General features: G+C 39.6%; 1 protein-coding gene across 4 annotated transcripts in view; it reads left to right on the top strand.

Annotated features, from left to right (window-relative positions):
* Positions 1-3,091: 3,091 nt before the first annotated feature.
* Positions 3,092-22,100, top strand: part of COL9A1 (collagen type IX alpha 1 chain) — a 46,855-nt gene continuing 27,846 nt past the window's right edge. For 2 of the 4 annotated variants that reach the window (XM_079332234.1, XM_079332237.1), the window contains exons 1-14: positions 3,092-3,252; positions 4,828-4,902; positions 5,464-5,499; positions 5,609-5,671; positions 7,513-7,566; positions 8,157-8,192; positions 13,279-13,302; positions 13,623-13,676; positions 15,233-15,286; positions 16,905-16,937; positions 17,032-17,088; positions 17,827-17,880; positions 18,782-18,835; positions 21,080-21,133. In XM_079332234.1, the coding sequence (XP_079188360.1) occupies positions 3,190-3,252; positions 4,828-4,902; positions 5,464-5,499; positions 5,609-5,671; positions 7,513-7,566; positions 8,157-8,192; positions 13,279-13,302; positions 13,623-13,676; positions 15,233-15,286; positions 16,905-16,937; positions 17,032-17,088; positions 17,827-17,880; positions 18,782-18,835; positions 21,080-21,133 (711 nt within the window). In that variant the 5' untranslated portion in view covers positions 3,092-3,189. Of the gene's footprint in view, positions 3,257-4,827; positions 4,903-5,463; positions 5,500-5,608; positions 5,672-7,512; positions 7,567-8,156; positions 8,193-13,278; positions 13,303-13,622; positions 13,677-15,232; positions 15,287-16,904; positions 16,938-17,031; positions 17,089-17,826; positions 17,881-18,781; positions 18,836-21,079; positions 21,134-22,100 lie in introns of all 4 variants that reach the window. The other 2 variants (XM_079332235.1, XM_079332236.1) reach the window with 2 other exon arrangements.

Below are 22,100 nucleotides of genomic sequence, written 5' to 3'. Positions count from 1 at the left end.
AGATTATATAATTGCCTTAATTCCTATAACTTCAGAGGCATTACCATGTTTTTTTCATAATATTCACTGAATACTTTGCTAGAAGTGACTCTTGGTCATTATTTAATTGACATTTAATGCTACTAACTGGCTCAGGGAAGCCACATGACTTGTAACATCCAAGAGGAAGCTGCTTGTCAATATTTGTTTAACAGGGATTAATTTACACCATAGAACAGATTGTGTCTGTGTACTGTAAAAAGTCACCTTTTTTTTTTTTTTTTTTTTTCCACTCTGTGAAATCTCACATTCAGGAGGCTGAATCCCAGCTATGGAAAGCCAAATAACACTGGAATTGGTTGTAATGTTCAAAGGCTTTAAAGAAAGGTGCAAGGAAAATGAAACTCTAAAAACCTATTTCAGAGATGTCAAAAAAATGGATAAACCAAGTTTAAAATTGCTCTGGAATGAGATGCATTTAAATACATGTAGTTGATTCTTGGTCACTTAACAAATGTACAAACAGTTGACAGTGGATCTCTATCAGAAGAAACATAGATATCCTTGACAAAGGATTGTAAAAAATCTTCCCATGAAAAATTGCTTAGCTGAGTTGTACTTTCCCAGTAGGGATGACTTTCCCTGTATCACCACCCAGCCAGCAACAGCCCAGTGGGTACAGAGAGCCAGATCTCCCAGAGGAGACCTGCAGCTGTGCTCTGAGGGTCACATTCTCCTTAAAGCGTGTGGCACTGCTAAATGCATCCTTGTGACCGATTTTATACTGAAAATACTACCCTACATATTTAGGTCTATTTGTTTTTTACCTAACCTCTCTCAACTAAAGCACTGACAACTGAATCATGAGGCTGATACTGAGATGTGCAAAGATGGTGGGCATTTGCAGGAATTTCTGCAGAACCTAAGAGGACAAAACAGTGAACACTCACACACAGTTAATTATATCTGTGCTGACTAAGAAATTAAGAGGAAACAGAAATCCTGTAGGAAACCTGCAAAATGTACAATGGGTCTTAAACGCTCTCTGTAATTTAACTCCAGATAGCAATTAATCCCCACACAGCCACTTGCTCACTCTACCCCAATGTGGGATGAGAACTGTAAAAGTAAAGATACTTGTGGATTGAAATAAAGACACTTTAAGAGGTAAAGCTCAAGCCATGCACACAAAGCAAAGCAAAACAAGTAATTAATTCACCACTTTCCAATGGCAGGCAGGTGTTCAGCCACCTCCAGGAAAGTAAGGCTCCATCTAAGGTAACAGTGACTTGGGAAGATAAAAACCATCACTTCAAAGACTCCCTGCCCTTTCCTCCTTCTCCCAGCTTTATATTCTGAGTGTGACGTCCTATGGTCTGGGATATCCCTTTAGTCAGCTGGGATCAGCTACCCTGGCTGTGCCCCCTCCCACCTCCTCGTGCATCCCCAGCCTCCTTGCTGATGGGGTGGGGTCAGGAGCAGAAAAGGTCTTGACTCTGTCCAACCACTGCACAGCAATAACAAAATCATCCCGGTGCTATCAACTCTGCTCCTGGCACAAATCCAAAATACAGCTTCATACAAGCTACTGTGAAGAAAATAAGCTCTACCTCAGGCAAAACCAGTACATCATCTTTGCTTTTAAAAGGTTTCATTTTAATATCTTTGCTTTGCTATCACCCCTAAATTATCTGAGGTTTATTTCTGAGAACTTTGTGATTGTATTTAATCCTTAATAACACTGTATATTGATATCAGTAGAATACCTACATGAGACATCTTCAAAATATTGGCATCCTTTAAATCAGCTTAATGTTATGAACAAGATCGTTGTGAAATACTGGCAAAGGACAAAATACCTTGACAGCAAGGCTAGAACATATTTACTCTTCTCTCAGTTCTCCTAAATCAATGGGAAGCCAGTCACATCTTTTACTACCTACCTTGCCACTGTTTTTTTTAAATTTTTTTTTTTTAAAGTTAGATAGGTTTCCTATCAGCTTTTGTTTCATATAGCCTCAAAGGAGACAAAGTTAACTTTCTTCTTTTCATAGCTGGTACACTGCTGTTTTGGATTTAGTGAGGGAGGATAATGTTGACAACTTATTCCTGTTTGGGCTATTGCTACTGTATGGCTGCCTTGTAGTATTAAAATAGTATTAGTTCTTTTATGTGTCAGTTGGCTATTAAGAAGGTTTGCAAATGAGAAGTGGATAAAGGAGGGAAAGAATTGGCTCACAGATGGTAGTGTCAGTTAACAGGAAAAGAAACAAGGGTACGGCTTCTGTTGTGCTCCAGTCTCAGCACTCTGGAAATTGTGATGACTGCAAAGCAAACAGAACAGTAGAGATGTGATGAAGAGATTTCAGGAGTGGTTTATGCCCTCTCTTTGAAAGACTCCACAGTTAGGAGTGGGGGAATGCAAGGGGAAGCAGTGCTCCACCTGTAGTTATTGACATTAAATACCTAGCGTTTAACCCTCTGCGTAGTGTGCCGCTATTCCAGCTTTTACACGCTCGGCCAGCGTGACCCCTGACCCGAATTAACATCATCTTTTCTCCTTTGCCAGTTCGAGATCCAGTGGATGGTGATCCACTGCGACCCCCTGCGACCCCAGCGCGAAGGCTGCGGCGAGCTGCCGGCTCGGGTGAGAGTCCAGACCCGTCCTGTCCTATCCTGTCCTGCCCTATCCTGTCCTGTCCTATCCTGTCCTGCCCTATCCTGTCCTGTCCTGTCCGCTGCAGCTCACGGGAGCCTCATTTGCCCTCCCCCTTCCTGGCAGGCGATGCTCTTTTTTACCATACCTGCCTGGTATTCGGTTCTTTTAGAAATCCAGCCCCCCCAGAGCAGAGCAGCCGCTGCCTCACGTTAACCCTTCCGTGACTGGCAGCCTGCAGAGCCACTGTGGTGCTGCGGGCGCTGTGCCCCGCACGCAGAGCGGCTGTCGGGACTGTCGGGACTATCGGGACTATCGGGACTGTCCCCCCGCATCCCCAGCCTGGCGGCGGGACACCCGCGGGCACGGCAGGGTCGGTGTCGGACCCGACGGCAGCAGGACAAAGGGTTAAGGCGCTGTGGCACCCCGTCCTGGCCTGCCCGGCCGCCACCTTCCTCCAATCCCCGCCACCCTGCCCGGGGCCGGGAGGGGCTCCGGCCGCGCTCCCCTCGCCCTCTCGCCCCGGCAGCCGCAGCTGCTCCCTCCATCCATCCATGGCCCGGCGCCTCCTGCTCCTGGCGCTTCTCCTGCAGGCGCTTTGCCTCGGCCTGGCTCAAGTAAGTTTGTTCTGACTTTGGTTCTGTTTGTTTTTTGTGTTTTCTCCCCCGCAGGTAACCCAGACGGGAATCGAGGTGAGTGCGAGGGGCTTCCGGAGCTCGGGGTGCTGGTGCGGGGGGGCCGAAGGCTGCCCTGCCCTGCCCGGTCCAGTCCAGTCCCAACCCAACCCTGCCCTGCCCTGCTCTGCTCTGTCCCAACCCTGCCCTGCCCTGCTCTGCCTGGTCCCTGCTCTGCCCTGTCCCAACCCTGCCCTGCCCTGCCCTGCCCTGCCCAGTCCAGTCCCAACCCTGCCCTGCCCTGCCCTGCCCAGCCCTGCTCTGCCCTGTCCCAACCCTGCCCTGCCCTGCCCTGCCCTGTCCTGTCCCAACCCTGCCCTGTCCCTGCCCGGTCCCAACCCTGCCCTGCCCTGCCCTGCCCTGCTCTGCCCTGTCCCAACCCTGCCCTGCCCGGTCCCAACCCTGCCCGGTCCCAAACCTGCCCTGTCCCTGCCCGGTCCCAACCCTGTCCTGCCCTGCCCTGCCCTGCTCTGCCCTGTCCCAACCCTGCCCTGCCCGGTCCCAACCCTGCCCAGTCCCAACCCTGCCCTGTCCTGCCCGGTCCCAACCCTGCCCAGTCCCAAACCTGCCCTGTCCTGCCCTGTCCCAACCCTGTCCTGTCCCAACCCCGCCCTGCCAGCCCGGCCGAGGGTGCTCGTCCCGTGTCCCCTCGGGAGCTGCGGTGACCGCAGGCAGCGGGGCCGCAGGTGTGCCTGCCCGGTGAGCACAGGGCAGGCACCGCCGGCGGGGCCTGAGCCGCACATGCACCTCCCGCGGGATGGAGCATTTCTGGGAGCTCCGGTGTGTGCAGGAAATGTCAGAGCAGCAGCGCTGGGGGACCGGGACCAGGCTCGGCGCCCGGGGGCAGCCTCCCGCTCACAGAGCCCCGTTGTGGGGCCGCGGGCAGAGCTCAGTCCAAGGAGAACAGAGCCCCCCATTATAGACACGGAAACCTGTGACAGCCTTTCCATGAATTTCCACAGGCTGGCGGCGCCTGCTGCCTCCCCTCGGGAGTCCGGCGCTTTCAGAAAGTGCCTCTGTGAATGCTAATGTAATCCCGAGGAGCCAGGGGAAACTGCTGAGCCTGTCACTGAAGCAGGGAAAGGGTTGTTTTAAATTTTCTTTGCTAGTCTGGACTCTCAGGAAGACTGTCTCCTTTGTGTTGGTAGAAAGATTAATAAGTGTAGTGAATTTCAGTGTTTGATTCTCAAAGATCACTTTTACTTCTGCCGCCCTGTCATTGCCATGTGGCACTCAGGTCCTGCTGGGTGGGCAGTGGAGCCCACCTGGCCCTGCCAGCACTGTAGGCACAGGAGAGTGGCTGGGCCCAGGGAGGGGGTTCAACACCTTCCCCATTCCTTTGGTGAGGGCAGTGTTGCCAGCCCTCACAGTGACAGTCAAAACAGGGCTGAGGATGCAGCTGCTTGTCACAGCTGTGACCTCCTGACTAACCCATAGTCTCTAACTGTGCTGGTCCCCCAGAATGGCTCTGTGGTTCATCAGGCTCTAATTGCTCCTTTTTTTTCCACTCCTTGCCAGAGAGGCCCCCCTGGTCCAGCAGGCCCCCCAGGTCCACCAGGGCCACCAGGAGTTCCTGGTATTGATGGCATTGATGTAAGTGTTTCCCATGCCTGCCTAGGAAATAGGAAATACCATGAGGTGTATCTGCATTGTCTGTCAGCCTTTGATCTTCAGGAGTTTTAATTTGCCTGCAGATAGATGAAGGAATTGATGGCTCTCATGCTCTGTAGCAGGCTGGAGTGAGGGGAGAAAGCAGATTTTCAGATTATTTTTGGTGTAGTAAACTCATGATTATTTATTTTCTATAATCAGCATCATATGCTGTGATTATCTGCCATTAATGGGGTGTAGGGGTTTTATAAATCTAATCTCAAAAGGGATTACATAGTGATGCCCACTCATACTAAGTTATGATAAGGATTTGTGGCATTATTCCTGATAGGAGCTACTACATATGTCCCCTTGATTCCTGTCAGATGTTTCTCTGGTGATTTGTTAGTCTGTAATAGCAATGATGTGGATTTAATATTTATTTTCTACAATAAGAGTCAGTTCAGGATTACTTCTGGTAATCTGTAAATCAGTGATTTTCATGAAAGACCATAAAAAGTTCTTGTAGTTCTGATTAATACTTTCCTTTTCATATCTTGGTAGGGGGAGAGAGGCCCAAAGGGCCCCCCTGGTCCACCGGTAAGTGATTTCAGCTACTTTTCATTTGCTTTTGCTACAAAAGAAATTTTGAGTTTTATTTCTGCTTCCCTCTGTGAATCATGCTTAACTGTCCATTTAAATCCTGAAGGGTCCAGATGGGGATGCAGGCAAACCAGGATCTCCTGGGCTGCCTGGAGAGCCGGGAGCTGATGTGAGTACACTTGATTTTCTGGAATTTCCTTTTTTCATCTCTTTGTTTTCTTCAAGAATAAATAAATGAAGTGCAAGGGCTGGCCCTGGAGAGGGCACTGGGCAACTCATACTGTGGCCTCTGGAAGCCACCTCTGGTTGCAGGGCAGCGAGGGCATGAGGAGGGTCTGCTGATGCATCTTCCCATCCTGTGGGAAATTGTAGAAAAGATGGAAGTTTCAACATCATTTAGTGTTAATGTCCTGTTAGGTCATAGCTCTTGAATAAATTTGTGGTTATAAAAATGCCTTCAAACTTTTTTTGGAAACTTTGTATTTCTCTCTCCTGAGAGCACTGTTAAAAAGCATTTCTTGTTATGAAGCGAGTTGTTGCATTACTACTTAGATGTTATGCCAGGAGGTAGGTAGCAAGCTTATGTTTAATTTACATAAGCTTTTTGAACTTTAAAAAATTAAAATATCAAAAATAAAAATTATATACCATAAACTAGAGTGTTAGAGGGTATTAAAAATTATATAAATTAAAAACCTTAGTGTCTATTTAAGGTTGCAAGGCTGTTAGAGGTTAATATTTAATTTTCTTTTGGTAAGAGATTTAGTGGACGTGGAGCTGGAAGACTCTTTAATTAAACTGTCCAAATTTCATATATGTAAGAGGAAATGGGCTTTGTGAGTGACATCTCATACCACTTCACATTTTCCTAAAAACAATACAGGCCCACAACCCATTTGTACATGTCAAAACACTAGGGGCAGATCTTTAAAAATCATTGCCTCTTAACAATTTTCACTTAAGGCATAGTTTTATTTTCCTTGCCAAAATTAATGGGAACACAATCACATGAAACAGAACACACTAAATTCAGCTTTTGGTATCTGTTAACACCTGTATATTCCCTCATCTTAGTGAAGGAGTGAAAATGCAATACTAGAGTACAGTCTTTTGAAATATTTAACCTTTTATATTTTCACTTAAAGAAAAAAAGTGAGACCTTATTGTACTTCCACTCTGCACTGAACTTTTAATTGATGCTTTGGATTTAGAATACCTTCCGTGTTTAATTGGTCAGGCAGTTCTGACTTTTTAAACCTCATTTTATTTAAAAAATTATTTCAGTGTCAGGTTTAATAGACTGTAAAAAGGTGCTGTGCAGTAATTGCTTGTAATGGTCATGTAAGCTTTCAAAAATCAAATTGTTGGAACAATTGTGTGAACATTGAATTGCTGGAAGTGTACCAAAAAAATAATAGATAAATGTAAAAGAAAAGCTCTTCTGGCTGTCTGGAAATTTCTAAGCCATATAAGCTGACCATAAAATTGGAAACAAAAGGAAAAATAAGAGCTCCAAATGAATTCCTGGTTATAATATGATAGTTAGTTTTTAGTTTAGCCAGATAGACAAGTTCAAAATGTAAATTTAAATCCAACCTGGAAGCTTTTGGGGTTTTTGTTTTGTTTTGTGTTGTTGTTGTCAATGAAACTTTTATTTGAAATGGACAACACTGACAGTTTTTGACCTTAGCCATGAAATAAATTCATCAATCTTTCATTAAGAGGAAATAAGATCATGTGAGCTTACATAATGTGCTTAACTTAATTGTGATTTAATTGAGTAATTCTTGAAGATGCACATCACAGGCACTGAAATTTGTCACCAGAAGCTACCACTTTGAACTCATGCAGTTCTATCTGTACATGTAAATAAATATTTGGACTGCTAGGCTCTTGCAGTTACTAATGTCATTTAATAGCCTCATTTTTTTGTGATGTATAATGTTTACTTGTTGAGATTAAGGAAAACATATAACCCTTTCAGTAACATTGTATATCTTACTTCCAAAGGGATTCACAGGACCTGATGGCTCACGTGGAGCCCCAGGACCAAAAGGACAGAAGGTAGGAACAAAATTATGCATGAAATGATGGATTTTTTTTTTAAAGCAGCATTTTTGTTGGTCTCTATGTGACTAATAAGATGCTGCAGCCTTTCTTAAAATCCTAACATAGAATACATATGTACTGGCCCCTTTCCAGAAGCTTCCATTCCCACAGCCAGCAGTAAGGAATGGTGGCTGGGATTACACTGTTGACACTAAGGTTGAGCAACTTCAGTAAAGCTGAGGCCCTTTCCATCTTGTGTTGCAGCTGTCTCACTGTAACCTGCAGTGGGATACAGAGCAGTGAAACCTGACTTCACCAGTCAAACAGATGAAATATAAATCCGAAGTCAGAGTAACAAGCATATCTGAGTTTTTGAGGGGTGGGGGACTAAAAGGCCAGAGGCTGTACCTTTTTGATACTGAGAGAGTCTTTCCTTTCTATCAAGTCTTACTGAAACCAGCATAGCATTAATGAAGTGAGTAATACTTGCAGACTATGTCCACTAAATGGTGTCCTCCAAAAGGTGACAGAACATCTCCCTGTATATTATTTGCAAAACTTGATGCTAGTGTCTCTTAAAAATTCATTTTTTTTATCTTTTAAAGGGGGAGCCAGGACTGCCAGGTGCTCGTGGACTTCCAGTAAGTAATGCATTTAGTATACAAAGAGGATTTTGGTACCTTTAAGTATTATTATGAAGGCTTCTTACCATTAAATGTAGTGAAGAAAAGCCCAAAACTGTTTCTGAGATTTCAAAGAACTCATAAGTTACAAAAGTAGTACTTTTAAGAACTGTTTTGTCTTTATACCTAAATATGCAAATATTACTGAAAGGTTATGTTTGGTTTGTATGCTGAAGAAAAGGAAGGAGCATGTGTGATGTAGTCCCAAGTTTTGAATTTATACCATTCTTTTCCATCTCTCTGTGAAAATGCTATGGAGATGAGAGAGCCCATGTTTCATTTGCATACAGGATCCTACAGTTATTCCAGTTTCAACTTCTTGCCATGTGCTTAAATGGCATCACTGAAGTGTAAATTCTGGAAGACTCCTTGTGCTGTTTTGCACTTTTGTATGAAAACAGGCCAAAATATAAGAAAGGACATGCAAAGAGTACAGTTCCAGTTGGCATGGAGATGGATCTAACATCCATTTTTAGGGGCTGAAAATAATTGAGAATTTTAGGAGTTTTGCTGGTAGAAATGAATGATGGTTGGCATGTGGGAATTTAGCTTAGGAAAAAACCTCAAGGAAGATGAGTAATGGAACAAGATGAATAGAATAAATTATAATAAGACTGCATATAATTAAAATTTAATTAAAAATTAGATTCAGTTTAGAGAAATTATTTAAATTAAATAGAAGAGGTATGGTATAACACTCCTTGTGTATTGGTATTTTTGACCTTTTCCTATTAACTCTCATTAAATTTATATTTAGTGTTTATTTTGATAGATGGCCAGAGAGAAAATGATAAAGTTATTCTTGAAGGTGTGATGTTATAGACATGTTCAAACTCAAGATGAATCACTTTGTGGACATTTTAATTTTCATGGATGCTCATTCTTACCTGAAAATTTGGAAAATAGGTAATATGATGTCTGGCTGGTCTGTAGACTCAATATATGAGCTAAATTTAGTCACAGAAAATGGCAGAACTGAAGTAGGTTCTGGGTAGACTGAAACTCCTACATTTTCCTGTGAGACCCTTTGGGTTTTTTTTCTTGTTTTATTTTGTTTTTGATGCCAACTAGATGGGGAAATTATTTTTGGGTTGTATGCAGTGTATATTACATCATCTAGCTGCAACGAAGAGGCAGTTTAAACTCTGTCAGGTGTGTTTACTCAGATGACATGGGAAAAATTACTAGAGGTTTGGATCATCTATCCTATGAGGAAAGGCTGAGAAAATTGTGATTGTTCAGCCTAGAAAAGACATGGCTTGGGGATGACCTAATTGCAGCCTTCCAGTACCTGAAGGGACCCTACATGAGAGCTGGAAAAGGGCATGTGGTGGCAGGACAGGGGGAAATGGCTTTAAACTGAAAGAGAGTAGGTTTAGATTAGATATTAAGGAAGAAATTCTTTGCTGTGAGGGTGGTGAGGCACTGGAACTTGCCTGGGGAAGATTTGGACTCTCCATCCTTGGAAGAGCTTAGGGCCAGTTGGATGGGTCTCTGAGCACCCTGATCTAATGGAAGATGTCTCTACTTATGGCCATTTGAACAGGGTTATCTTTAATCTCCCTTCCAAACCATTCTGTGATTCTATGATAGAAATAAAAAAGGGGAAATAAAACTGAATTACTGAAATACTTGGTTAAAGTTCTGTGGCATTTTAGGCTGTCAACTGAAAAATACCCTGAGTTGAGGGAAACATATGATTTTAGCTCACTATTTAGAGAATAATTAAAGAATTATTAATTTAAGACCCTCCAGAATAAGTGGGTGCATAAAACACGTATAAAGAGGGTTAATTGCAACTTGGAGATAGAGATGTTAATTTGGGAAAGCATGAAAGTGGACCAACTTGTCAAGGTAGAAAGCTGATTCTTTTCAGAGCAGCAGGACTTTTGTCACCATATTTTGAGACTGTAAAAGCAATAAATCTGATAAGATTTTGGACCATTGTTTAAAGCTGAGCGGTTTTGTTTGCCCTGAGACTTTCAGTCTTAAGGTGATAACGCTTCAGTGAACCTCAGTAGGGATTGCCTTTGGAGTTGTTCTGCCTCTTCTTAATAAGCAGCTGAAGCTTGTGTTTTCAGATGAATCCACAGGAATATTTCTAATGAGGAAAGGAGAATTCCAATTTATTTAAAAGAAGAGAAAAGATGGATATACTTAGCCAACTAATTTCATTACCTTTGTACTTATTAAGATTCATCCTTAGACCTCACATGTTAGGAAGAAGCGTGCTGATTGATTTTGTAGCTCCATGGTTGTTAACCCATACATGCTGAGTCCATATAGAGAGATTAATGCTGAAACTAAATCTCCTAGGAAAATCCATAAAAAGGTAATTTTCCCTCTGATGAAGTTGTGCAGCTACTGGAAGATTGTCAAAATGGCCAGAACTCGTCTTCTGACCTTTAGTGAGATTATACCTATTAACTAAATCCACAAAAATGAAAAACCAAACCTACAACAAAACCACAACCCTGCTATCAAAACAAACGAAAGACCCCCTGTAGAATCCCATCAGAACCCAACTACTGTAAAAACAAAACAAACAAACAAAAAAACAAGTAGAAATGGTAGTGCCAGAGTGCAATGGTTCTAATTTTCAGATTGAGAGACTTTTGGAGAAGCTCTTACTACAAATGTGAAGTAATGGATTGTTTAACCTTTGCACATCTTTGGTTTGATCTCTGAATTCTCATTTACCAGAAACATAGTGAGCACAATTATGAATCTGCATACTGTCTACATGATTAATTGAGTGCTTAGGTGTAGTTATGCATTGCTTTGAATATTGTCAGTGGCTTTTTGCAAGTGGAGTAGTCCCTGGATAGTTATCCAAAGACTTCGTTTTTCACAAAACCTCTTGCTTAAGTTATTAAAATGCTCAGTGCAAACAAAAAAATCAGAAGCCTTGGGTACAACACTAATTAGTTTTAAATTATTATCACTGGTTTTCATGCTTCTCTAGTGATATTTATCAGCCAAGTTAGGACTTCTGGGTATCTTCAAGAATGAGTGTTAAGGACATAAAGTTTTATGTATAGCATTTGCTTCTCTGCTTCTGTCACCTTTTCTTCCCCAGAATGTACCCAGAATGATAATCTTCAGATATCATTCCCTTTTTTTGTACATTTCTTTCTGCTTCATAATTTTGTTTTAATTTAATCTCTTTGTCTAATCTCTTTGGCAGATAATCCTTTAAATGACGGGCTTACAAAATTCATAGAATTCTTATGATTAAATCAAGTAATTTTTTTATTCAAGTTAATTTAAATATGCTGATATCTCTGACCTGTTCTGGTTAGGGTTGCTATATTAAATGCATGTATTGCACTCTTTAGTCCATTCTCTCTTTTAGTTCCCTCTAACTTTCCTGTGAGCTGATATTTTGCTAGTAGTTTACACGTGGCATATGGGGAGGACTGTGTATTAGTGACAGTGTCCAGCATAGGGTACACTTACAGACACTGGACTCTTTGTGTGGATGGCAGGGTGCTTAGCAGATTACAGGGCAGGGGATGACAGACTCTGGATTGCTGCCCAGGCCCATGTGCTCTGTGTGCTCTGTGGGTCAGACGAGCATCTCCACAGCAGGCAGTAAGCACCTGGGCATGTAAACTGCAGTCCCAGGCTGTGAGGACAGACTTTCCCTTTAGGACACAGACAGAGGGAGGAGCATGGGCACCTGGCTGGGACAGGAACTGCACTATTTATGTCCTTACAGATGGTTTCCCTGGAGCTGATCCCAGCTTTGCAACTGGTCTGCTTGTAGGGAGTTTGTGGCTAGAGGAGTGGAGTAGCTGTGTGGGGATTGCTGGGGGAGAGTCCCTGCTTTTTGCAGTCTTAATTAGGAAGGTGAGGAGATGCAGTGGAGCAGTCAGAGGAGTGGACAGCCTTCTCCTGGGCTGCTGTGTGGGCTGGACATAGCAGCTGTAGCTGCTTCTTTGGTATCATTGACCTTCCCTACCACTGTTAAGGGGGTGTGTTTGGAAGGAATACTCCAATGAGACCTGCAAGCAGGTGGTTTGCTTCTTTCAGAGGCAGGGGATATTATAATATTGAATATGTGGTGCAGTGAAAGTTTGATTCGTGTAGTGAAATATGGATACGTATAATATTGTAGCAAGGAAGGGTGGAACAATAGCAAAGGGATTATGTAGATTATGCAAGCTTGCTTTCTGCTGTGTATTAAATGGTTAAAATGCAATGATTCTGATGAAGGCTTGAAATTTTCTCTGTGTTGTACTGACTTTTCTAAACAGCCTTACAAATACAAACCTGGACTGATTTTCTGTGATATTTTTTACTCACATTCATCCCAGCTGCCTTATTACATCAAAGCTCCTGAATACATAAGTATATTTGAGATTTTATGTTTTAGTGTTTCATACATATCACTGGCACTGTTCTCCATAATATTTTCCATTTGCTTTAACGATGCAAGACTGAGGGATCTGTTTTCTTCAAGGGAATATATCATCCAAATAGGCAGAAATACATTTGTATCTTGGACATTTCTCATTAAAATGATTCAGAACAATCCTGATGGAAAATGTAAACAGGAAAGTTTGGTGGTCTTTCTGATTACCAAAAACCATCAGTTAATGGATTTAAGCCTCAGGGAAGCACTGCGGGGAAAAAAAATTCCCTTTTATTACAAATTCAAATGTACCTTTAGAAGGAAATTATTATAGCATAGATATGTTTATCATGATAATTGACAATTAAATAAACAGAAAGCCTTTAATCTCTTCATTCCTTTGTGGAATAAATATAAATATATAAATAAAAATAAAAATAAATATATAAATGTGTAATGATACCGCAAGGCAAGTTAATCAGTAATTTAATTTTCTCTACTGATACAAATTACCTAAAAATAAAATAGATTTTTAACAGTAGTTAAACAAGTTTTCAAAATTATTTTACAGAATCAAATGAGGGAGTTTTTACACCTTTTTTATCAAAAATAGTCTATTATTGGAAGACAGCTTTACTAGGTTTGGAGCCCTTCCCATATTTCTGATCTTTTTTTCATGTTTCATAGGGCAAGGGGATTCTTGGACCACCTGTAAGTATCAATTTTACAATGCATAAATATACTGTTCAATGAATCTGTTTGAATATTTAATAAAACGATTATACAGTAATTAAAAAATTTAATTCAGTGAAAAGACAGATGCTTTTAATCCCAACATAGATGTTCTGTGTCTCTTGTGTAGGTCTTCTTCAGCTACCCCTGAGGTTGTGTGGGTCTGTGGTGTATGGGGCAAGAATATTGGTGTCTGAAGGCACAGTTTGTTGTTTGAGAATTACATGTTGTCAGTCCTTGGGTGTTTGTTACATAGGTATTATATGTTATAAAAATACTATTTTCCTTGGTTGTTGTAGGGTCCAGCTGGTGCAGGAGGACTTCCAGGGGAAGTAGGTCATGCTGGTCCACCTGTAAGTACTACTGTGTTTGCTGAAAATGCAAGTTTATTTAATTGCTAGAAGGTACTTAAAGAAAAAAATGGGCCATCTAAATACTATTTGGGTTATCACAGCATTTTCAAACATTTTTTTTTCCTCTGCAATGATCACTGGTAGAGGAAGGATTATGTTTGAAGCTCATCAGAAATAAGAACAATGAGTAGCACAAAGAAGGGCCACCTGTCTGATTAGAATGAAATGTTTCAGAGTGTCCTCATACTCCTCTTATTCAAGGAAAGCTGAAATCAAAAAGCAGACCTGACAGAAATACAGGAAATGTAAATCTTAACTACTTAAACTACTGATTTTCATTTCCTTACCAGCCAACATGGCAATTTAGTATTTCTTTTTGGTCTCACTTTGTGTGGCTCTATCTATTGACCTTACAGCTGAACTGTGCACTCAGTTTCACCTCACTGTCATATTTTGACACCACACTTTACTGAAATGGAAGCTGAAACCACTTGGTACTTTTCTACTTGAAATCTGAAATGGCATTAAAATTTTTTAATAAAACCTGTTTTTTAATGCAATTATAGAAATGAGTTAAAAAAGAATATTAAAACCTGCCAATTTGTTTCAGAATATGATCCATCTAGCTCACTGTCTTGTCTGTGGGAGGGGCAAGAATGGATACCAAGGGTAGTGTGGCTATTTATAAATAGCATTTCTCTATCATACTGTCACACATTCTGGCAGTTAGTTGGTAGTTCAGAGACTGCCTGAATCAGAAATTGCATCTGCAATGCCTTTTCAAAACCTGCATGTGGGCCTGTCCTCCATTAATGCAGTCAGTCTCTGAATCCATTTATATCCCAAGCCTCCATAACACATTGTAGTACTGAGTCCCACAATGTAATTATGCTTTGCATGGAAAATAATGGCTTTAATGCTCTCATGTTTTGAGAATTAATTAATATTTTTTCTATATTAATCTTGTTTATTGCATTTATGACTTAATGAAATGTAAAAAATAATATTGAAATTACAGTATTAAGTTAAAAGGTAGTCTCTGCCCAATTATTAGATCTATTTTAATTACAAACCTTCAAAAAAATAATTTGCAGAGGTTCCACATTGTCTTTACTTGTGAGAGCGCTCATCATCAAAATTTCACAAACAGGAAAAAAATTCTAACTTGGTAAATTCACCTTGTGCTCTGAAAAAAGTGGATTTTATCCTCTCTACTTTTGCCAGTTACTAGAATTCTTTTAGTTCATAACTTAATAGCAGTTATAGAGGAGGAGTGCTTCAGTTGTTTCAGATTTCTAAAGCAGGTGAAAATGTTTTGGTCTTCTTGTGACTCCTATTTCACAACATGGGTGCCATTCTACTAAAAAAAAAAAAAAAAAAAAGTTAGTTTTCCCATTCTGTTCTGGGAGTCATGTTGTGGGTTGATGTTTTAACTGCCTACCTAGTCTGTCCTTCTATATCCACTTTATTTCTCACTGTTGTTGTGTGGACTGAATATGTGACTACTGGTTGTTATTATTACTATGAATCAACTAAATTATTTTACCCTTTTTAAGGGAGATCCAGGAAAAAGAGGGCCACCAGGGCTGCCAGGGCCTCCAGGTCCTCCAGTAAGTGATTATGTTTAATATTTGTTTACATCTGAATTTTTTGTTGTTGCTGCTTGAACAAAACTTCTCCTGAAGTGCTACAGCTGAATACTGACTTTAGGATATAAGAAAGATTTTGATCTTCCATTTAGAAAGCAAGTTTCCACTCTTTATGATTATAATAAGGTAGTTTGCAATGCAAATTGTGTAACTTCTGTCATGATGCCTTCCCATTTCTGTAAACTGCAAATACACAGGTTTTAAATTCCCCTGTGAAACATAATACTGTAAATGTAGTCTTTGTTGGGCCCCACTGGTGTTACTTCAGTAGAGGCAGGCTTTTCTCTGTTAGGAGAAAAAAAAGTATTTGGCTCATGAGACAGAAATATACACTTCCAGGTGGGTTGAGTTCTAATGTCTTTCTTGTAATCAGATCTGCTACTTGCAAGGAATAGAAGAAAGTTTTACAGCAGTGCTTTACCTCTCCAGGGGAAGAGGCAAACCTTTTTTTAACTCCTGGGAGGAGGGATGTGTGTTATGCCTTTGTCTTGTGGCAATTTACCTGCCCAGAGAAATAAAATGGGGAATTTGGCAGACACGTCTCAAGTCTGGGTGCTGGGAAATGCAAATTGCTGGGAAAGGCGTTGTGCTAATGCCTTTTTAAAACTGTACTGTTCCTCTGCTGGGAAACTCTTCCCTTCACTCTTTAGGGACAGATCCTAAATGCATATCCTTTATTTATGCCATGTTTCTTGAAAGTTGTCAGATAATTGGTGGAGGCATTTAAAAAGCCATGAATGGTAAATTGGAGCTGTTTGGAAACAAGTGGAAATGAGTTCTCAATAGTGTTGTACAGGGCTTCAATTCCTTAAAGTTTTGTCTGTTTTAGGTTTCTGAAATGCCACAGTCCCACTCCAGTTGATGACATTATGGACACAAATGCTCTTGACTTTTTAAAAATTCTTCTCCATATGAGAAGACTATTCTTTAAGGAGCTCATTCCTTAGACTCTCCTGTGCTATTCCCTGAAAAAAGTGTGCTTCCTCCCACAGGGCTTCAGAGAATCCAGCTGCTGCTGTGAAATAATCTTTCTCCCTGTTGTGCTTCATAAACCTCCTGTTAGCTTCCATCAAGTATTTGATTTAATATGAGAAAAGGCCTTCCCTCCCACTGAGTCCATCTCATTGTACACTGATGTCTAGTTTATTGCAACTGCCATCTACCAATACTTTTGCAAAGATTGCTTTCCCTGTAAAAATAATTTTCTCTGTAAAGACCTGAATTTTTTGGTGAAAGGCATTAAGTTATTCTTATTACAGAAATTGTCTTGGTTTCTGTAGGAATATAATGGAGTTTGGTCATATTTATTCCATTTTTAACAGCAAGTATATTTGAAGTAGGTTAAAAAGCAAGAGAAATATTTCGGGGTTTTTTTGAACAGTTGTTCTAAGTTGGAGGAAAGGAGCTGCAGTCCTATTATAAATTCCTACAGTTAAGGTGCTTTTCATATGAGATATCCTTCGACTGATTGTATTTCTGATTCTAGGTTTAGATAGTTTTCTCTAATCACTGTGTTGCCTAATGAGTCACATCTGGTTATTTCTGTATTGCTGACTTCTATTAATTTAATTTAATTTAGGGAACGATTGGCCTGCAAGATGGTGACCTCTTGGTAAGATTATTGTCCCTGTTTTTCTTTCTTTGTGAGTAATCTCAGACTCTCTTATTCAGCCTGTGTGGTAGTAACTGTGTGAATGCTTTTCCAGTGTCCCAGTGCTTGTCCACCTGGCCGTCCAGGACATGCTGGCTTGATGGGAATGAAGGTAAGATGATTTGTTTGTGCCAGCACTCCTCCCAAAGATGCTGTCTCAAGGCACTAGGGAGGGTAATTGCTGACTTGAAAAAGGGCATTTCATTGCTAATTTCAAAAAATGCATCAGTGTGGTTGCTTATGGTTATTCAACTCTTGAATGCCAAAATAACCTCTTGCTGAAATCTCTTGCTACTCCCCTAATCTTCACTGTAAAATTTATGTGTGATCCTGAGAGGATTAGCGTATGTGAAGGATTGCTTCATTTACTTCCTGGATCATTTGTGGCCTGACTCCAGAAACTCTAAATATTCCCCCAGGTCCTTCATTTTTTGACTTCTTGTTCTCTTCCTGGGAGGCTGTAACATACTATATTGAAATTAACCGGTTTTGAGTCTCATTTTGCCTAAGATTTTATTTTTTTTTTAAATATATTCTTTGCTGGTTTCTAGAAATACTGTTGACCTCAGGAAATTTTTATGGAATAACATGAGAAGAAATACTAACCTGCCTAGGAATGCAGTCTTGTTAGATCCAGAAGCAGATATTTTGAGCATGGTATGTAGTGTTTCCTAAACTGGTGAGGAAAGAGTAGTGAATAGGGTTAATGGGGTTTGAGAAGGGACAACAAGACAGCTCTCAGAAGTGTGTCAGTTTTGGAAAACTGTATTTTAATTCTGATTAGTCTCTATTTATTTATTTAGGTTTTTTGTTTTGTTTTGTTGTTGTTTTTTTTTTATTTTTTTTTTAGGGGCAAAAAGGTGCAAAAGGAGAATCTGGTGAGCCAGGAAAACAAGGTTATAAGGTAAAATAAAAAAAGAGGAAAAAACTGCTGTTGTTTTTAGCAAACTTACAGTAGATTGGCGTTGCCTTCAAAACAATATTTTATGTTGTTATAAGTTCATATCATAGTGCTCCAGAGTAACCAAAGGCACATCTCTATTCTTTAGTCACATGCACTATGTATTTATTATGATGGACAAGTCATACTCCTCTTGCTTTTTATTTTGATTGTTCAATTTAGTTATCATAGAACTTATGGGGAAAATTGAAGCTAAGTTTATGAATTGAAAATTTTTCAAACATTTAAATTCAGGATAATTCCTTGAATTTACCAAGTTAGCTGTTCTGCAGCACAGATGAGTAATTTCATGAAGAATGAGGGAAAAATACATTTGAGATGGAAAGGACACAATATAAGTTCATAAGCAGAGGCCAAGTCAGATTCATCTTGAAAACTGAAATTTTTAGTCTCTCAATGTGTTTCATTTGAATTAACCTTGTTATAAAATTTCTTTAATTTTCAAATAATTGCTAGAAATTTTCAGATTTTTCTTCCTACTATATAACCTAAATTTCCCTTCTTGCACTCTGTACCCTTTATTCCTTGTCCTATTACTACAGTACCCAATGAAATCCTAAAGACATCAATGTCAGGGCAAAATGTAATGACAGATTAAGGGTAAAATATCATTATTCTTTTTACTGAGGTTTCTTTAAAATTACCTATTGAATAATAATTTAATGGAACCTAAACGAGTATCTGTCTGAGAAAATGGTGTGACTTAATTTGGATTTTTTTCAAACAGGACATGGTGACCGAAAACATTAAGTAGGGAATGCACCTCATACAATGACAGAACAATATGCATGGTACAGATTTATTTGTAGCATTGGCTACAGATTTATTCCTTCTTCTTTCCTAGGGTGAAGAAGGGGACCAAGGACCCAGTGGTGAAGTGGGAGCTCAAGGCCCTCCAGTAAAGTATTTCCTTTTAAAGTGTTACTAGTTTTCTTCATAATGATGTATCTTTTTTTCTTATTATTGTAAGCAAACAGATATCATAAAACCTCCATTCTGCTTTCTCTTTATTCTGCATATTGTCTATGAATCAAGGTAGAATTATTTAAGTCCTTCCAAAGCCTACATTATTGCTTGGCACAAAGCTCCATATAGTTCTACGGAAAAGCTAACTTTAAAAACTTTTTCATATCCTAAAAGCTGTGTTGTGCTTAGATTGTGAAAATAGTTATATTTTTTTTCCCTTTACCTTCCTTTTCATAATTTTGATGACTCTGACTTCATTAAAACTCAATCAGCTTTGAAATTCAGACTTAGCTAAGATTTTAGGATGAAGTTGCAACCACTGAAGAACAGGGTGTTTTTTTTTCCTGAAGTTTTTTGCTTTTTGGCTTGCAGAAGAAGTATCCTTCAGTTATATCTAGTTATTTTCTTGTTCTGATTCACTGTGCTTTGTTCTGACACATTGCCTCAGCTTGTTCCCTGTGAGGAGCTCTTATGGCTGAAAAAAAATTAGGGAACAGAATAAAGGGGTCATTCTAAGCAGGAGAAACAAGCACAACACATTTAATTTCTATGGTTTATTTTCTGAGGGGTCTCATGCTTTTTTCTTAGGTGTAAAAGTATTTATTTAATGCCATTGGTGTCCAGATTTGATTCTACACAGGGGCTTACCTTAGTTCACATGACATCTAAATGCTAAATTATAAAATTCTCTATGAACATAGACTTATGACAACATAAACCTCTGGATCATGACTAGAAAAAGTGCAGACAAAGTACTTGCTTAAGAGGCAGCTTCTGCTGTCTGAAAGGCCTGTGGGGACCAATTCATTTTACTTAGTTTAGTAAAGTTCTTCAATCACTGTGAAATAACACAGTGGGATTAAAAAGCAGTTAAAGATTGACTTTCTTTTTTTTTTTTTTTTTTTTTTTTAATGTGTTACTCATAACATTTCACTGTATTACCAATTGGTCACCATACAAACAATCTCTAAAATAATTGGTTTTTATTAAAATTTAGGATTTATAATATGCAGAAAGCAGTATCAGATAGATAATCCATGTGGAAAAGGACAGATAATGCTTTAGAGGCACAGATGGAGAGCCTATGATCTCTGCTGAATCTTCTTACATGCTCCTTACCTCAGTGAATGAAAGGGGTTAAAGTATCCAGCCTCCACCACAGCACCTGCAATCCAATCAATGTATTCCACTGATAAGATTTGCATGAGGCAGCCACCCCTGGGAGAGGTGCTGCTTTTGACAGAAAGTGTTGGATGCCACAGTGTGGCTGCTTCCAAATTAGATTTTAGAAGCAGAATTAAATTGTATTCATCTCCATTGTGGGGCTGATGTAGTGATTGTTGCATTATCACTATTTTCCCCACCTTTTAGGCTGACAAGGCTTGGAGTGTTCTGTGCAAGGTTCCATCTAACTTTGTGAGGAGCAGGTAGAGGCTGCCAGAGTGGAATGTGCTCAGGGACTGGGTTTGCTGAGCTGTGAGGAGATGCCTGTAGCTGTTTCAATAACTCAGTTCCAGGACAAGCATGTTCTGGCTGAGGGTTTGGTCTCTGCAGGAGGAGACATCTCAGGTAGTGTCAGTCTCTTGGGAAGAGAGAGACAGTGAAGTCAAATTTCCCACAAGACTATTGAGAAGGAAAGTGATGATAGCTGTGATGATAATTATGATACATCCTGCTGCATTAGGGTGTCTGCTCAGTTTAGCCTCTTAGTGGACATACAAACTTAGCACTTGTACTCTCAGAAACTTTGCTCTGTTTTATCTGCCTCTGGAGCTCTGTAGAATCTCCTTCATCTTTCCAATCCCCCACCTAAAACAACTTTGCAAATTTGGCCATCACATATTCCTTTCATACAAGCTGTGGGTGAGAATGCTTCAGCTCTGAGGTAGCTGAAAATAAAATCAGTGAGTTTTTTCAGTTCTTATAGTGTATTTGTGGCTTTATAATACAGCCTGATAGATTTTTTTTATTATTTTTCAAATTCTAAAATTAGTAAAATATAAAATAACCATATAAATTAAGAATTATAATACAACAGTAGTTAGACTTCTTTAATACTAAGAAAATAGTAAAATAATCATAAGGAAAAGTGTAGAACTCTTGAATCTTCTGTCTTTCATCTGACAGTTCTGATGAAAAGAATTAAGCATAACTTGAATATACTTTTCTATTTCAGGGCATTCTAGGTATCAGAGGTATAACTGGTATAACGGGACCTAAAGGTACCAAAGTGAGTATTAACATTTCTTTCTATAAAATAGCCTATATTAAAAAAAGATACACTTCTGAATGTTTTAAAAGCTTATTTAAGCTTCTTCTTTATTTCCTTTGTGATTTCTCTGTCTTGCCAGCTGTATTTCCATAGGTATTATACTTCTTGTTATGAAGAGAGGTAGCTCAGTTCTTCTAATTGATGAAGGATGTACTCCTTTCTCCAATCCTTGCATTTATGGTAGTTTGGCATGTATGCAAGTTTGTAGTTAGCAAGATAGAAAGTTATAATAATTTTGAACTATAGCACAATTTCATCAAAGCTAAAATTTATTAAGTAATCCCTCCTGTGGTTTCTATCTTCCTAAAGTCTTTTACTTTCATCATCATCCCAGTTTTTGTCAGGATTTTTTACTGAAATTTTGTTTTTTTTCCCGTTCTTTCTTTGACATCTCTGTGTCTTAAATTATTACCAGTGAGATTAATATTTATGTAGGCTCTTACTTCAGTGGACAATTTTCTTTCTGTTTCTCTAGGTTTCTATCTGTTATTTCAAACCTGGGTGCTACATTTCTAGTCTTGTGATCTTGTTAAATGCATTCAGTAAAAATTTCTGAAAGGAGTAGAATGTAGCAACCCTGCCATTATCTCCTTCTCCAGAAGTCAAGTCACGTAACTCTTGTGATCATCTGTCTTCAGGGACAACATCAAATTTCTCCTGATTATGTATCTTCTTGTGAATGATCCTTCCTAACCTCTTGGACATGTTTCCTGAGCTATTGCTATCTTACTTTGCTTTTCTGGCCTTTGTGTGATCTAATTCTCTGTAGTTATTTGCCTACATTTTCTGTAACATTTAGTCTACTCAAAATATTTACTACGTCTGTTTGACAAAGGAGTTCCATGTTCTCCCTAAATCTTTTTTAAAACAATATTTATTCTCTCAATTTGAATTTTTTACAGGGTAACGATTGCATTGTTTCCTT

This window comes from Erithacus rubecula, assembly GCF_903797595.1.
Source record: "Erithacus rubecula genome assembly, chromosome: 2".
Taxonomy (NCBI): domain Eukaryota; kingdom Metazoa; phylum Chordata; class Aves; order Passeriformes; family Muscicapidae; genus Erithacus; species Erithacus rubecula.
Note: the sequence above shows the minus strand (reverse complement) of the source record. Positions and strands in the feature narration are given on the sequence as shown.